The sequence below is a fragment of the Trichoplusia ni genome, chromosome 14 (assembly GCF_003590095.1).
Source record: "Trichoplusia ni isolate ovarian cell line Hi5 chromosome 14, tn1, whole genome shotgun sequence".
Classification (NCBI taxonomy): domain Eukaryota; kingdom Metazoa; phylum Arthropoda; class Insecta; order Lepidoptera; family Noctuidae; genus Trichoplusia; species Trichoplusia ni.
In genome coordinates, this window is record NC_039491.1 from 9779722 (window position 1) to 9798890 (window position 19169).

Genomic DNA, 19169 nt, shown 5'->3' on the forward strand with positions numbered 1-19169 from the left:
AAGAAAAGGCTCAGATTATGCTTATAAGGTTTTTATCATTAGCAACCTCTTTGATCGATTGAAGTCTTTTAGAATAGAACAAAACTCTATCTCACAAATCCCAAGCGTTTTTAACATAAGCAGTAAACCACGGGCATGTAAAATGAAAAGTACAGAAAACCCCGCGATCAGCTGCCGATTCAGCTAACCATAAAAACTTTAAAGCCCTCCCAAGAGACTTTTGTAAGTGATGTTTTTTATTCATCCCTATTTTTTTTTCTTCTAGATAATCAGTGAACATGGGGACGATGTTCAGGAGTGAGGAGATGGTGCTATGCCAGCTGTTCGTGCAGCCCGAGGCCGCGTACGTGTCCATGTACGAGCTCGGAGAGGCCGGCATAGCACAGTTCAGGGATGTAAGTACCTCCAAATCTCTTCTACTGTATGCTGCAACGCAGAAGACGTAAACAATTAAAAAAAACGACTTCCAGTCTAGGGATTGTAACCCTTGTGTCGCAGGAGGTATCACAAACAGCAAGTCACATGCACAAGAACACCCAGATTTTAAACATGCATTCGTGAATCACATAACACTTGTCATACGCGGGGATCAAGTCCGCACCATGCCACACGACTGTCACTTGTCAGTACAATTTATTTGAGCGACCAAAGCAGAAAAAAGTGATTAACTGGCAAAAAATGTAGCTTGTAGCCAGGATAGTCGCCATCACGCATCTATAATTCTAGTTCGTAGGAACTTGCGAATTGAATGAATTTGTAAACGGAAAGTTTAATGATCGCGGAAGTCTCAGTTTCACACTCTATCTGACTAAACTTGTTGAAAGAGTCGAATCGGAATATATTGAAGACCGAAAATATCTAGACATACATACATTACATACTTCACTGCTAAATGCTGGCGTTTAATATTTTGGTAGAAAATGTATTTCTTTTTATTTTCTTCTGGCTGTTCGCCAAAAATCTTTGCAATTTCATCGATGGTTCATAATTAAGAGCGCACCTGCTGCATTTGATGATAATATAATGATTCGATTTTGGAAAGGCTTATTATACTTCAATACTGGTTGTTTGGAAATAACTACCCGTTTTCAGCAGGGCTGAATAGTCATGAAGTGCACAAACTCTTTAATAGTTATTGGAGACCTTTCGAACGGCTGAACATTTTTAAAACAATTCGTTCGACCTCAATATATTTCACCCGTCAATGTTAAAACATACATAAATTACACGAGATGGAGTATCAGATGTATTTGTTTAAGCAAAGCGTCCATTTGCACATCACTTTCTGATACTCATTTAGCATATCTAATTTTTGTCAGAGACAATTTGAATAGATTCTTGTAGAAGAATTAATATTCTCTTACATCTAAATTACCCGTTGAATCTTAAATATCACACTAAGTTCATTTATTATTTATTTTCGTTATTAATCATTCAATAAAAACACCTCTCGTCCTTCACTTTATTAACAACACAATTGATTATATCTCTAACGTGTTTGTATAACGTATTATTAGCGTCTTTGCTACTAAAGGTTCGCGTCACTGAAATAGACAAGGTACAAGACAAGTATGTTTTTCTATTTAGTATAATAGTTAAAGATATGAGTTTGATATTTTATGGACTATTACTAGACTAGGCTTGGACTACTAGCTGTTGCCCGCTACTTCGTCCCCGTGGGTAGAAGATTATAAGTTATTATTTAAACCTGCCCTGTTTTTTTCACATTTTCCATTGTATCTTCGCTCCTATTAGACGCAGCGTAATGGTTTATAGCCTAAAGCCTTCCTCGATGAATGGTTTATTCAATACAAAAATATTTTTTCAATTTGAACCAGTAGTTCCTGAGATTAGTGTGTTCAAACAAACAATCAAACAAACAAACTCTTCAGTTTTAGATATTAGTATAAATTACTAGACTAGGCTATTTCCGCGCAATTTTTCGCAACAATAACAATTTCGAACAAATATATATACATACTGATAAAGAAAATAGGATTACATCAATCAGGGCACAATATTTAGTATTTATTCTCGTAAGTGACGATCAGGTTATACTGTCAGATCAGGTATCAAGGAAAAAAAGAGTTTTTACATAATTTGCCATTTGTTTGCGGCCAGTTATTGGTGTTTCTGATACGCACCAGAAAATGTTCATCATGAGATTTTCCTGCACCGTCACTTAGGGATACATAGTAGCCCACAACATGACAAGCCCAAATATATTACTCATATAAAACATACCTTCATCCTTATTTTTTCACTGCTATCATAATTACTTACTAAACAAGAACAGAATATATCTCATCCATTAGCTGTTATTATCTCTGTTTATTTTAAACAAATATATAAGTGGATACTTTTAACAAAACTATGATATAATTACCCACTTGCATTGTCGAGGATATTTACATGTCCTTTAAAACAAATACAAGTCTAATATTATCATCGTTATATAACAATCAAATGTTCTCAACATAAAATGTTTCAGATATTTCTGGACTAAGAATAGTATCCATTCCTATGAATGACGCATACAACGATAAAGGGATTAGAACTATCAGGTAGATTTGTAGTAAAGTCCATCATTACTCAGTCTTTTTCCTCAAATTTAACTCACCCTTTCAATTTTCAGTCATCATGGGCTTGCAGAACAGTGCTTCGAACAATACGCTACGATGACAAACGACCTGAATAAAACCAAGATATTCAAAACTCATAACTCATGAACGCCATATAGGCTTGAACCTTTCGTGTAGCTCACGTTCACTCACAACTGTAACCCAATTGTTACACAACTCGTTCCCCCATTCCTTAATAAATGAAAAACGCTAACGAATTAATAATCCTTATTTTAGGTCACATAAAACAAAGACGGAAGATACTTCCGTCGCTTGGATAATATTTAGGCCGACGTGACCCCCCCTGATTTCGCGTGCCTCGCCGACCATTATGCACGAAACGAGGGAGTGTCCATGTTTTTCGTGACCTGTTCCATTAAGTAGGCAGAGACAGAACTTCCAGTCAACACAATGCTTTATAATATTACCTAATCGTGACACTAACTAATAAACTGGACTACAGTAGTTCAAATAGAAAGGCATTCCAAACTTTTCATGAACGAAAAGTACCGACCCTTCAAGTGACATTTCGACAATCGCCCACGTTTATAGAAAACGCTCGGATTTATGAATATGACAAGACAAAATCACCTGCTTTCTTTCAGGTCATTTCCATCCTTCAACCATCCATTGAGTGTTGGCTTTTGACGTAAACGAGCTGAAAATTGTCAGTAGGACTAGAGACTAAGGATATAATTAAGGCTAAGTAGTATCGCTAAAAGATTAAGCGTCGCTAGTGGATAACATGCAAAAGTGAAATATCAGTTCAACTTTCCAAGATCTGTTTCTTTTGTAAATTCACAAAAACCTTCTGCAGTTCTCTTGTTTTCAGCAGACTATCGATTGCACCCGACTAGTCTTGTATTTAATTCAGGCATTCCTACTGATTTATAAATGTCTTCGTGAAGGCTGCGAGGGCTCATTAACAATTGATTGCTGTGCCCCAAGGTACAGTTCAATTAATTTTTATTATAGCCCTATCTGTCAAGGTTCAGCAAACGGAATTGGAATGAAAGTTTTTTTTGTCTTTTTGTAGCATATGGTATCTAATGTCGTATAACTTTGCTAAGCTAAATCTTACAGTGATGACGTATCATGGGATTTTCACTTTTTAATATTTGCTACTCTGTACGCATTTTTTAAGTAAATACTGATCAAGTACGAGTTAGACTGAAGGTTCCCTGCAAGTCCTTAAGTCCTCCGTGCGGAGAAACGACGGATACTTAGAAATACGCGAAAATATTTTCCTCAAAATCATCCAATATCTTAGTGTATCCTATTGACTGACAACCCGTTACTTTCCGAAGAGCCTCCTTTGACCAACATTCGTAACGTAAACTAATACCAAAACACACCCTTTATCGATAAATATAATGAAGTTGTGATGGCTGCGGAAGTTTACTTGTCGGAGGTTACCGATTTTACCCCACAGCTGGTGTAGACACGTAATAAATTACTTATTACTTGAATGGGTTGGAAAGGGGGTCTAATAAATAAAGTGATGTTTCTATTTACTCATAAACCTTTAATAGGGAATTTATTTATTGGTTACTAAGTCACATGGTACAATACTTAATTTGGTACAATGTTTTACAAAACTATCTAGACATATGGAGTCTATGCGTGTATATGTTTGTCATCTCAACAACGTCAACTAAGTGTTCCCATATTTCTAAGTTTGATTAACACAAAGGTTCTCTTCCATCACCTCTTAAGCAAGACTGTTAAGGATGTAAAAAGAAGACTTCACTCCACCTCCTCGCCAGTCCCCTCCAAAGTCTTTCTTCAACAAACTTCCTATATTTTCTCTCCTACACTAATTTTATCTTTGTTTCGCGAAATGGGAGAACTTCGGAGTTAGTCACTTTTCAAAAAAGTGATTCTTAACCTCTTTATACCTGCTTTAAATCATTAAACTATACCAAAGCGATATACAACCTTCTTGAAATTGCACTTGCTGTGTTGTTTATGTGGGAGTACTTGAGAAGAGTGACGTGAACGTAACTAGCTATTGCGTCTGAGCTCATAAGTGCCTGATAATGTTAAGTGCGTTTCTATTGAGGATGGCCGCAGGTATAACATGCTCGAGTTATTGGGTCAGGTGTTTACAGGGTGTTGTGGAAGTGTCTTTATAATTTGATTGTTAAGGATAAAATTGATCTGAATTTGGAACACGATCAAGATTTCGGATTATAAATTTAATTTTAAAATGCGATTTTTCATGTATAGATTAATGACATGACATGCATACGTTGTATGTCACATATGTCAAGCTAGTGCAGAAAATGGCAAAAAATAAAGGTTCAATTATAATTTTTCAGCTGTTCGAAAGTATGGGCGGTCAAAATGTTTAGGCAAATACGATATTGGCCCTTTAGTAAAATAGTAATTATCATATTTATTAAAAACTCCTTGACAATAAACTTTTGTTATGCCTTGTATAACTACGTATTAATATCTATTGATCTGTGTCTGTACTTGTCAGTTGTAATCAATGCACAGGACTACCACTGTCCTTCATTAGGACAAGGGCTTCTTGTGATAGAGATCATAGTCCAAAATGATGTCCAATGCTTGTTCAATGGAAACGTTCTTCATTATTCATAAGGAAAGTTTCCAATACCAATTACTAGACTCAAAAATCTCAAGTAATTGTAAAGTATTGTTAAATAAACACTTTTTCTTTCCATAAACCTGATAAAATCAAAAAACATTTAAAAGCTAAACATTATATTCGCTTCCTACTTATTTTAGCCTTTTTGCAAGAATAAAGTTTTATGCAACGGTATACCAGCAACGGCTGAAAAGTAACATAACCACACTCGCTAGCGTTTTTTTTTTAAAGCACAAATCGTATGGAAATAACATTACGTATAAGCACGAGACTTAGATCTGTCATTTTCATACATTCGATCGTTTCCTCGTTCAAATCTAACTTTTTTGAGCGACCGATTTTGCCGTACTGCAAAATATATTGTATAACACAATACGATTATTATACTCTATGACATAATATTGATATGTTCCAATTGTCGTTATCACGTCCCTCACTGACCTGTGTTGCGGTCGACCTTCAATACACTACAATTAGTTAGTGTCCGAGTGCATTAAGTTTTGTTTACTTTATTAATATCTGGTTATCTATTTGTAGTCCCAATATATCTTATTTTTGTTACAGTACAGGCTTGTGATTAACTCATCGACAATAATGCTGGTTTTAGCGTTATTGTTCACCTATCAAAAGTATATAACAGTTGCTTAACCTCTATTTTCATATTTATTTCTTGTTATAGCGGTAAAATATATACATCACCTGCGATTTTCTACTGTCGTATTATCACAAATCATGTGCTACATGGTAACAGACGGACGAACTGAAGAACAGCCGGCCGTACAGATTGACAGACAGCGGAACGTTAGAAACGAATATTTGAGAAGTAATTAGTGATTTTTAATTTTTCTTATGTGCAATTGTAAAATTCTCATACGTAGTGCAGTACGTACGTACTAAGTGATCTTCAATTTACACGTGTCAACTGTGAAAACAACCTTATCATTTAATCCATAAAATACAATTTCATATAAAAGACATAATCCTAAGACAGTCCCACACACCATCGTGACCCATCAATTGCATCCTCCACTTGTTCGCATCAAGAATTATTGTTTTTAATTGAAATAACAAAGACTATGTACCTCTTACGTCACACGTTTTACGAAGCTTGATCAAGAGCTTACAATTTGGCACATTAATTAAATGCTCTAAAATAGAACAAGGATTGTGATGAAACGCGGACATTTGGAGTTATTAAATGCTCGAAACCACATACATTTAATGAATGCTTTAGGCAAATTGCTAATAGAACAGTAAAAAATTCGATTCAAAATAATATAATCTTTCAGGTTTTTTTTTCATAATGTTTTTCACATGCTGTTTAAGTGTTTCTTTAATATATCTATTAATTGTTTCAATTCTAAAATATGTTTATGACTTTGATCCAGAAAAACGCAACGTCAAATAGAAGAGAATTTTTGACGAAAAAAAAATCTTCTTCAACATAAAATAGTTATTTGAATGACAAGTCTTGCTTTGGGAGAACCAACGTAGCTTTGCTTTTTTGTTAGGATCTGAACCCAAAAAAACGAAATCTCTATTACTCAAGTTCCGCTTTCTGTATGTCTGTCCTTCACCTGGCTGCGTCTCATGAATCGAAATAGCTAGACAGTTGTTTCTACAGATGATGATGTATTTCTGTTGCCGCCATAATCTTTTTGTGCTCTTTACTTGAACACAAGTTGCGTAGTGTATAAATCATTGCTCTAGAAAGTTTCGTAACCAGCTACTGAACAGCGACCGCTTGTGTCATAATTATCCATGAATCGGATAAGAAAACAAGATAGCATTTATAAGGATATAGGATATTATGACAACCGAGGCAGGAACAATGCTTGTTTAAGTCTCTTGATTTAATTTCAAACACGCCTGAGGACCTGTATGGTACCTAATAAGGACTTAATTATCTAGGTGGAGATTGTCTATCTAGGTGGACTCATAGGTTGAAAATGGAAACCCGTAAAAGACAAAAATTGTGTATTTTAAATTAATTTAAAAGGTTATTTTATTAACTTTCGTGGATTCATATTGTATATTTAACAAAGATTGATTCATACGTGTTTATCGAGATTGGGCGACTTATTAACTGGATTGGGTCGTGGGCCCGATTCGAACGTTTGTATGATGAGCACTAGAATTTGTCCGGTGTAAGCATTTCGAAATTTTAGAAATATATACTACTACTATGTTTTCTAATTTTCTAGTACTTGTAATCCAAGCTTTAGTTAGAGACTAGATGGCGTTGCATTAATGGCGTGGAACCGGAGTCCATAATCACAACTGTGGTTTAAAAATGAATTCACGAACGAAACAAAAATGAAACAATAAAAGAACCATTACCTCTTGGGGTCGTATTATCAGAAACATAAGACACTCGATATAAAGATGAGTGGTCGTAAAACGGGAGGAGTCTATTCTCATAATACACGTAACATTTACGAGTACCACCCTAGTTATGTTCGCGGGCGGGGCAGCCAATAAAACGATGATAAATTGTAATTGATCGCCTGAATATTCGGTTTCACGATATTAGGCAGTTTATCGTTTTGGTTAACAGATAATTTATTTTCCTTTTTTCCTTAGTAGAATATCTTTAGTCTTTAAATTAGTGTATCCCTCTTTCACTTTCAAGTTACAAGTACTTTTATGTTGCACGACTTAAATCCTTGCCTTTTTTTATCTTAGGAAATTTATACACAGTCTTGAATTAAAACCTCCGCCTATATCTTCCCCTTTCCTGTCTTCGCAATAGGATTCTCCGAAAGGGTTACCATGGCCCCGGTACACAATTGGCAAAAGAAGGAACATGGGTGGGTTTTAGTCAGGAGGAGCCTGACACTGCCTTCCGTTCAACCCAAAGCGGAAGCCATTATAAAATTTGCCCAGCATAAAAAAAGCTTTGCCGTTATCGCACTGCAATCAATACTATCACTGCCAACGATTTATAATCCTAATCCTCAACCATAAATACCATACCTTGAATGTGATGATAGGACAGTTCCATCAAAAGAATGAATGCCGCTTATAACTTGAAGCCTGTAACTTGATTAAAGACTAGGACCTGTGGTAAGTGCAATGTGATAACTGGTATAACGTTTCTGCTCATAGCCTTGTAACGTGAAGCATTGATTTTACTTTTGAGACCGTAGCTAGAGTAGTCTTTCGAATTATGAACCTTAAATTATTATACGTAAGCATGTTATTCACTTACCCCCATACTCAACTGTTTGTACTTCCAAAGACCTATTTTAAATTCCCCGTTGTAGGAATACTAGCGAATGTAGGGTTCTGTAACTCAGGAAAAAATGGAACATTCAATGGATCACATCCTTGCTCGTCCGTCTTTCTGTTTGGAAGGTGACTTCTTCTCAGGAACGTGTGAAGGTACTTTTGGAACTTGAAGCTATGAATATTCCAAGGCAACATGATCAAAAAGAACAATAATCAAAAACCTCTGCGAGTTGTCGACACTCGCAAGGAAGTTAAAACTTACAGTATACTCCCTGCCTACTCAGAATGTTCAAATTTGCCACAAAGCATCCCACCCCTACATCCTCGCACCTCCTTGCATCATCAATCATCTGACTATAGAAAAATACTTATCTCAATTAAGCATTAAACTACTCTTGCTCTACAGGATGGAGATTACAGATTTCATTTCAGAACTAGTTCACTCTCTATCTCGATGTTCATTATCAAAATTATTTTAAAGATTACAAAAGGTTAACATTAATTTCTTGTCCCCAGTTAAACCCTCACGTCAACGACTTCCAGCGTCGCTACGTGAGCGAAGTGCGGCGCTGCAGCGAGATGGAACGCAAGCTGCGGTGGGTGGAGGGCGAGCTGCCCGAGCCACCGCCGCCGCCCAAACCAGACCGCTGCAGTCTGAGCCCTCGGGAGATTAATATCTTAGAAGTAAGATGATGATTTAAACTTCATTATCGTCATCAAAATCATCAGCCCGTCTCAGTGACTACTGGACATAGGCCTCTTTCTGGTCATACTCATAAGTGATTTAAACTTTGCTTTTACGAAAACAGAAATTGCAAGTTGTATTCGCAAGTTGAGTTACAGTGACAAAATTGATGGTCTTAGGATAGGATTGATGATAAAGGAAATGGAAAATACGAATAAACCCATGAGTGGAAAATTTTAAGCTGAATGTGAACTGAAAATTAGATTTAATTGGTCCTAATGAATAAGTCACATGATTATTAGAACAATCCAGCAACAAAAAAAAAAATTTTTTCGTCCATAAAAATTAATAATGGAAGTCCATAAAATTGTATTAAATTTGATTATAACATCCTCTTCAAATAATACAACTGGTTAATAGTCCGTAGAAGAATGTAAAACATATACCGTAACATCCGGATATCATTAGCTGAATTAATAGAGATGTGAGATGGACGGGCAACACTATAAATCCCGCTTACGCACACAAACGACGATGAACATCTGTTCCACGATTATTACCAGACCATGTTACACATATAGGTTCGAATGAGGGTATAAACAGACGAAAAAAAATGTAAAATAGCAAATAATAGATTTAGTAGGTTATGTATTTTTTGTAAAAATGTGTAAGATCTGGATTTATTGCACGTATTATGACCAGATCAATAAATGCATAGAATCTATTAAAATATGCATCTATCATAGTTAAAATTCCAAAAAATGCCTAATCTGGCCTAGAAACTAGTGATCGCCAAAACAATATTCAATGGTCAATACACTTTCCGTTTACTTTATAGAATACAACATATAATACCATTGTATCTACACACTTGACGTGCCAGCCAAAATATATATGAAGTCGCTGTGAGCCACTATGAACTTAACGATCAAGTACTAAAGTAGTTATGGCTAAGACTCCAAGGTCAGCAAACCGACCAACCACCCAAAACTAAAAAAAAAAAACGAGAATCATTCGTTCCAAAACACCAGTAAACCAACATTGGCAGTACAAGTACATTACCACATATCACCAACAACGTCCAAATAAATTTTAACCCAGTACCAACTAGTATCACTAGTATAATTACCATGAAGGTCACACCAATTAGGTCCCTCGCACAGGATACTTGCCAGCGAGCCAGGACAGCGTTATTGTTATTTATGAGAGCACATGACATCACACTCCTTGTGTGCCTCTCGTCACTTCCCCAGGATGTGGTAATAGGCCCCTGGATGGATACAAGTGCCCGTTGGTCCACTTGTAGGTTAGCAACTGAGATGATTTGGAAGTGTGGAAGTTTGAAGTATGTTTTAAGACATAGTATGAATGTTTGAATGAAGATCTCTTGAGGAGTAATGAGGATTTGAAGTTCTGTAGGTAATTTTACAAATAATAGTTTTTATCGAAAATTTTCGCATACACAAATAATGAGTAGATACATTTTGACGAAGATTAGAAAGGAGCAGTAATTTTACCATGTCTTCCACCTTTTAAATAAACAGCTGGGTACTGATTTTGTAATTGTACTGACTTTTATTTCATCCACTGTGATAAATGCTCGTCTCTGCTCAAGTGTCATCATTAACTTCTAAATCGGTTCAAGATAGAATATAGAGTCCTAACACGATATCGCCGACGATGTTTAAGTGGAAGTCCCATAACTACTTGTAAAGTATTGATTGCATTCATAATACGTAGGAAGTGTTATATAAAATCCGTTACGGACAACATGAAACCCTATAAAGAAGCAACAATCCACTACAATCTAAACCATTTAAATAAATAAGAATAGAAAATCTAAAAAAATACACGACATGTACACACAACCTTCACAAAAAACATTCAAACAATTTCTTATGGCTAATTGAATAACAAGGTTAATTGAAATAGAAGGTATTTTAATCAAGTGGGCAGTAACAGAGAGCAATGAACGAAAAACGAAATTCTAAGAACTTGGTAAAACCCTAAAATATTTACATTTCATATTTCTAATTTTCAGGAAAGAATCGATTTCATAGAATCGGAAATCCAAGAGATCACTCGTAACGCACGCAATTTGAAAAGCGATTATCTATCGCTTATAGAATTGAGGACTTTGATAGAGAAAATGCAGACCTTCTTCCAAGACCACAGCGCTCAACGGAAGATTTCCGCTTCAGTGCAAATTTACAACAACGATGCAGTGCTTGGGCATCTGGGGTTTATTGCGGGAGTGGTGACGACGGCGAGGATACCGGCCTTCGAGAAGATGCTGTGGAGAATATCGCATGGAAATATATTCTTTAAGCAAGCCCAAATTGACGAGCCACTTAAGGATCCTATTACGGTAAGAAGCTGTTAGATATTAATTTTGACCCAAAACACTTTTGAAAATTAGGAATTGCAATTTGCATCGATGGTACTTTTATTTGTTTGATTGATTTGATGTATCAGATGCATTAGTAAAAGCCTTTCTGGCAAAGTTATTACTTATTTACCATTAAAAGCGAACTTGTTCGAACTCATATAATTTTAGCTGGAGTTTCGATTTCTGACATTCAAAAAGCCGCATGTTTTTCGGTATAAGACTACATGTTTTACAAAGTAAAAATAAGTATTCGTTCTTGGAAGATTCATAATGTAGTAGTAGGGTAGCAACCTATAATTTTCAAAAATGATTGCTTCTATTAAGTATATTGATTTGTACTAAACTGTTGGGATTAAATGTCGCGGGTTCAAATCAGGTTCAAGGGTGTTACCCTTGAACTTTGTGGCAAACCTACGCACAAAACATATTTAGCTTTAGTTCACAAAGCTGGCTTCGCGACTCACATGGGACATGGTATTTACGTATAAATGTTCGATTTTTATCATGTATGAATGTTTTGTCAATGAAAGCAGTACCTATAATATCTTTTGGAACGTTATCGAGTAAAAATATTTCGACCTCAACTATTTCGATTCTTATGTGACCCAAGCACAAACGCTACCGTTTTTTTTACCTTCGCTACTGTTTAAACTTTTGACTAAAGGACTTTTTAAATTTCAGTCTATCCATGGATAAGACCACAATTACGATACTAGTATAGGTATTTTTATTTTTTCATTTGTTTGTTTACTATGTCAAAGTTGTATTGACGATAAGGTCAAAATTCTATCTCTAGCACTCAAATCCGTCGATTGATAAAGAAAACTGCCGTTAGCAAAACAAGATATATCCTTTAGTATGTAAAAGCCACAACAGAAGGGAACTTGATTATTTGATAAATTTCAAAATATCAAATGTTAAAGGTCAGATGGTCCCCTATTATTGTCACGGACAAACATTTAATATTAAACACAAATCTGACTGTACTACTAGACTGGTACTTATTATAAATATTAATTAGTCCTCAGGTCAAATACCCGATTGGAATAGAAGCTATTTAATTATTGAAGTAACTATAAAGAAACATTTTTTTAACTTTAAGTAAGTTAAACGGTCAAAAAACTTTTGTCCACATCGTACTAAAGATTTTGAACTTTAATCCACCTCCGTAAGACATTAGGATTGTATGCCAATCTTTTGATAGAAAATCTATTAATAACACGATCACATTAATATTTTCCCGGCTAAAACTTGTGGGTGTATGTCTTTTTTACCTCCTCACGAATGACTGATTTCGATGAATTTTTTTAGAGCTACCTGGATAGCGTTGGATTTACATCTAAGTGACTTTTTATTCGACCGCTGAAGAAAAAAAAATGTTATTATTATATTTTATGAAAAAGCTAACTAAACATTATTTTAAGTATTACTAGGCATCTATCTGATGAATCTATGGAAACGAGAAGTACAACACACAACCGGTTAACTGTTTGTGAAACGCAGTAGTTTATAAAAGAAGAAAATCTCAGGTAGAAGCAGATAAGTCTATCCTCATAATGTATGCCGTTAACGAAATATATCGGCTGCCAATATCCCAAGAATAAATAGCAAATTATCTATTTCTGTTGAAAATGAACCATTCTGACGGCCGAGTAGAACATTATGGCACGAATGACCAGTAAATCTTGTGTTTTATCTTTTGTTATGGTGTTTCTAATCTAATAATAATGTATATATCGTACAGTCCAACGCGTTTCACTTGTAATGCTTAACACTGGAACAAACAATGGAAAAGGTTGAATGTCATGCTCTATCATCACCATCGTATATGTCTTCATCCCGCGTAACAACAAGAAAGTCTCGTAGGTAGCATCTGCCATTTGATACTGCAAAGCTTGCCTTTGAAACATAAGGAAGTTAAGAAGATATTTCAATACAGACAATTTTATTTCCACTGCAGATACACTTCTCATCAGTCGTGTCACCTCATTGAAATAGAGAGCCTGTACAAATGTTTGTGAAACCCCCGACACAATGATTACTTTCTTAAGAGCGGGAGTCGTTACTTTTGGTCTGTAGTTGACTATACAGACCAGTTGCGGGCGTTGCGCGGGCGTCTGCGGTTAGTTTTGCACTGATATTCTTCCTAACCTTGTATTCTACTTGATACAGTAGTCGTGGTTTCTATGACCACATTTGACGATCAGTTTCTGGCCCAAAATTGTCTCAAGGTTGATTTACTATATCTTGTGTGTGTCGAATATCTTTCTCTCGTTTTTATCCTCAGTTAAACAGTTAGATTTAAATACAAGTAAAGCTTTTGACCCCCTTATACTTGAAGGCTTTATACACGTTTGGAAGCATTCAAAAATACCTGGTCTAAATCTGGTAGTTTTCTTCTGGGGTACCTAGTTCTAGCGTCAAAAAGGGAAAAATATTTTTAAAATAATTACTAAAGCCTAAAATCTCCGTTGAATGTTCTAGCCTTCCACCAATTCCCCACAATACCATTATTCCGCTGACCCATCACAATCTTTTCATATTACTTGTATGATATGATCATGAAACATTGGAGGTACACACGTAAGCCTATAAACACGCACATGCCTACAAGGATTTACTTTTAAATGTACTCGTATTTCTACATCGAGGTAATGTTCGAAACAAATGACTGTGATCAAAAACTCATTTGTGGTTTTATAATTACTTTCTGACATGGTTTTCGAACTTGTTATTGAGTTATCTGTAAGTAGATCTTTTTTCTTTTTGTTTCGTGGTAGTTTTTTTAATTCATTTCGCCATAAAAGGTCCCTATTATCAATTCGTTTGTTGAAAACTTTGCGTTTTCATTTGCATTATTACTATCTGCGGTTTTTAATCACTGGTAGCACTTCGATAACTCTTTATTAAACCAAGAGTATTTTACTAAGAACCTAGACGACAAAATAAACCCCTGCATCCCCCTTCAAGCATTAAAGGCGTGAAAATATAGAACTAACGAGGCACTAAACGCAACAAAAGCTGCAGTAACACCCCCTCAGTATTTTATATGAGGGAAACAACAAGTGGACCGGGTCGTTAACCCCAAGGCTCATATTGATTTTTCTAGACGACCCATTACTACAATGTTCTTGGAATATAATCGCTGGAATATGTAACTTAAAACGAAGACGTGAATAAATCAGTTTCTACACGAAAGGTCGCTCAACTCTTCCATTTTTGACTAGCTTGACTTAACAGGATTGAACGAACCGCAATTCTCCCAGTCACAAACGAGTGCCCGAAAACGTGATAATTATAATTTTAGAACTCTGTAATGTGGCCATAATTTACACTTTTAGTAAATATTTAAGTCTCCAGTTGAGCTAGTTTACACAGACATGAAGACGGTGGCTCATCATGATATATTTGAGCCAAATCTCAGAAAACTATGATAAATGTTGGTATGATTCATGGTCGATTCATCCAAACAGGTAAACTAAATACCGCATTCGATCGATAGCTGTGATTTTGCGGTTGCATTGAAATGCAATAAAATCTGTTAGGAAACTCTTTTTATGTAAATAGCTGGTTAGGTGAATCGGACCTCTACTTTTCTTTAAACATCTCTAAGGATAGCCGAATTGTGTGCAACTACTCTGACAGTTCAGAAAAGACTATGGCACTTAAAAACTTTGTGAAATTTCTTGCCGATTCTTTTCCATAGGAAGGACTTCTGACTTTTAAAAAGCCTGGAAAACGGCCTACTTGAAAAAAAAACTTTTGACTGATAAAAGTCCGATATATTTTCGATCGAGATATTATCGACGACATTTTTTTTCATTTATAAATTGAATATTCTCAGACTCGAAAATCGCTTAATCAATTTTGTACTATTCAAAGAGTTTCAATAATAAAAACGATCTCTTTATTCTCACCTTAAAGACTTATGCAATAGTGCAATAAGATCTTTTTTAACATCTTTTTTTTGTTCCAGGGTCACGAGCTTCAAAAGACTGTGTTCGTCGTCTTCTTCCACGGAGAACAGATCAAGCTTCGTGTGAAGAAAGTGTGTCACGGTTTCAAAGCCACGCTCTACCCCTGCCCTGCTACATACAAGGATCAGTTAGACATGCTCGCTGGAGTCGGATCGAGGATCAAAGACTTGGAACTGGTATGTACTGTATTGGTATTGTTATAAAGGCTATTATTCAACAACAATGTGAGAATTTCTTTAAGAGCTACTTTCTTAAAGAACTTTCTATAAGACTACTACAAATTTCTTTAAGAACTACCCACTAGGTTTTCATTCATACTGTGGTAAATCCGTCTACTAATATTAACATTACTTGCACCAACTACAATATCTTTTTTTAATAAATTCAATGAATCAGAATCGTATTGGATTTCGATCAATTACCTGTAGTTCAGCAAAATAATCGAATATTTATTTCTAAAGAAAAAATAAGCGAATGCAATAATCAAAATACATCAAAATTTTGATCTGCCAGACGATCCTCATAAAAAATTTTAAACATTTCAGGTGTTAGAACAAACAGAGAACCACAGACGTTTAGTCCTAACGAACATTGCTCGCGACATCAGTACCTGGATGGTGGCTGTAAGGAAGGAGAAGGCCATATACCACACGCTGAACATGTTCAGTATGGACATCGTCAAGAAGTGCCTGATCGCTGAGTGCTGGGTGCCTCGGGGAGACTTGAGTACGGTGCAGAAGGCATTGGAGAATGGAGTGGTATGTTAATATCTTATAATATTGTTTCAACAACAAAATAAAATAATAAATAAATACGACCTCATCGAATAAAAAACTTCGAAGCCAACTTGATGAAGTTGGTTCATCTCGTCCAAAGTCCTTTGTTAACAAACATAAAAAAGATGGAATTGACAACCTAGTCCTCTTTGAAGTAAGTGATGATAATAAAGACCCTTTTTTGAAATAGTCAAGAACTTCTACATTTTACCTAATACTGCGCTCAACAGTGTTAATGTCAAATAATTAAAATTTTTAGTAATCATGGGCCCTGTTGGGTACAGAAAAAGGATTCAACGGTCTCCGCCATTTGCCATTTGATTCATAATTCTCAATTTTCAAAATATTTACAGAAAGCAAGTGGAAGTCCAATTCCCTCGATCCTGCACTACGTCCCGACACACGAAATCCCGCCGACATTTAACAGAACCAACAAGTTCACCAGAGGCTTTCAGAACCTCATTGACTCCTATGGAATAGCCAGCTACAGAGAAGTCAATCCAGGTAATTTAACATACCCATAATACATTACTTTCTTGATCTTCCCAACTGGAAATTGTTCAGTCTATTCTATTTTATTTTATTCATTTGGTACAGAAACAGATAACAGATCATGAACTTAGAAATTACATAAAAGTAAACTATATGCTTCACACACATTATTCATTAAAGAAAAAAAAAGAAAACAAAATCAATCTTGGCATTCCAGCTTAGGTAATTAGTTTTTCAGATTTACTAATTTTTCTATTACAAACTTTAATAAAGTAAAAAGGGAAAAGCATTCCTATTTACTGGGAATAAGTCTTAATCTCGATCTTCACTTGTTCCAGCCTTATACACGATCATAACATTCCCGTTCCTATTCGCCGTGATGTTTGGAGACGTCGGCCATGGGATCCTCATGACTGCCTTCGCCGCCATCCTAGTCATTTACGAGAAAAGATTCACCAAGATCAAAACGGACAATGAAATCTGGAACATTTTCTTTGGCGGCCGCTATATAATATTGCTAATGGGAATATTCTCTATATATACTGGCTTGATATACAATGACATGTTTTCGAAATCCCTCAATATATTTGGAACAAGTTGGAGAAATGTGTATCCTGATGGAGTTCTGAAAAACCACTCTATGCTTGAATTGGATCCTAAAACTGCTTATACACAGACGCCTTATCCGTTTGGATTGGACCCTGCTTGGCAGGTAAGAATATTACGCAACGCTATTAGTGCGTGTGACTTAAATTTTTGTGTAAACTTCCGCGACATGTGGATTTGATTCCTCAGTGCGGTAGATGCTTGTTTGAAGAATACAGAATCTTTCGGAAATTCACTTCTTCTCCTTATATCGTTATGAAATTGATTTCAAAATTCTTGTCAACATATTATAAGGATTTTTATTTTCTGTTTCCAGTTCGCATCAAACAACATAATATTCTTAAATTCATTCAAGATGAAATTGTCCATAATATTCGGCGTGATCCATATGGCGTTCGGTGTAACAATGAGTGTGGTAAACTTCAAGTAATTACTGTATTCATAGAAACTAGAATATGTAGTATATTTCGAGTTCGTAGTAATGGCGTTATAATTAACGTTGTTTTTGTTCCACAGCTTCTTCAGGAAGCCAGAGATGATATTTCTTCAGTACATACCGCAGATTTTGTTCCTTTTGCTGCTGTTTTGGTATCTATGTCTGCTGATGTTCATGAAGTGGACTATGTATTCTGCTGTGGCAACGGGTAAGCTATTTTTAACTACATGGCTTTAAACCTGAGATAATCTGTAGGTAATCAAATTATAGAGCTTGAGAATGGTGTGAAGACGCCGGATTCGCTGTTTGAAATACAATTAAATCAATACGTACACGGCAGATAAAGTTTTTAACTAAACTTTTAAAAAGGTCCTAAATAAAGGTAAATTATTAAATTTTTTTTTTTCAGACGATGCTCTCGGCACATCATGCGCCCCATCAGTACTGATTATCTTTATCAACATGATGTTATTAAAGAACGCTGAAGACAAGCCTCCGTGCAAAGCCATGATGTATGATGGACAGGCACAGCTTCAGAAGGCGTTCTTAGCAATCGCCTTCCTCTGCATACCGGTCATGTTGTTCGGCAAGCCAGTCTATAAGGTGGTGATGGCGAAGAAACAGAAGGTAAGGATAGAGGATATTTATGTAAATTACTTTAATAGAATTTTGGTGGACGAAACTAGCTTGAAGATTTACGAGCACACATAGGGAAAACTGGTATTTAAACAAAAATACAGTTTGGAGGAGAGATTTAGACTGGCTTAAGGAGCTAATACCATAAATAAGTAAAACTCTGAAACTGAAACTCATGTTTCATCGTATGAAGAATTATTTACAGCAACAACCAAAAACGGGTCAATTAAAATGAGAATACGTCTTCTGTTCCAAATGTACTCTTTCGACCTGATCAGATAAATACAATCTTTGACTGCACGTATAGTCGAATGGTTGAGGTCATCACGCCAAACCCACTGTGCGCGACGTGTCGCGGGTTCGACCCCCGCGTAGAACAAGCGTTTGTGTGATCCACAAATGCTTGTTCTGAGTCTGGGTATCTTTGTGCATGTGAATTCTATGTTTGTGTAAACTCCGCGACACCAGGATTAATTTCCTTAGAGTGGGAGTCGTTTAAAAGAAATAAACGCAACATAATCGGTTTGTCCGCAGCAATACCAGCAAGGCGTGGAGACGGGTGAAGTGGCTGAGAAGGAGGGTCACGACGGCGGCATGGCGGAGGAGCTCATCACGCAGTGCATACACACCATCGAGTACGTGCTGGGCGCCGTGTCGCACACCGCGTCCTATCTGCGGCTGTGGGCGCTCTCGCTGGCGCATGCAC

At 36.1% G+C, this 19169-nt stretch overlaps 1 protein-coding gene across 1 annotated transcript in view; it reads left to right on the plus strand.

Annotated features, from left to right (window-relative positions):
* LOC113500492 (V-type proton ATPase 116 kDa subunit a-like) overlaps positions 1-19169 on the plus strand; it is a 21837-nt gene continuing 2668 nt past the window's right edge. The window contains exons 1-11 of the mRNA XM_026881314.1: positions 1-395; positions 8983-9150; positions 11193-11519; positions 15517-15693; positions 16063-16275; positions 16647-16797; positions 17124-17497; positions 17708-17817; positions 17908-18035; positions 18237-18454; positions 18998-19169. Of these exons, the coding sequence (XP_026737115.1) occupies positions 279-395; positions 8983-9150; positions 11193-11519; positions 15517-15693; positions 16063-16275; positions 16647-16797; positions 17124-17497; positions 17708-17817; positions 17908-18035; positions 18237-18454; positions 18998-19169 (2155 nt within the window). The 5' untranslated portion in view covers positions 1-278. The remainder of the gene's footprint in view (positions 396-8982; positions 9151-11192; positions 11520-15516; positions 15694-16062; positions 16276-16646; positions 16798-17123; positions 17498-17707; positions 17818-17907; positions 18036-18236; positions 18455-18997) is intronic.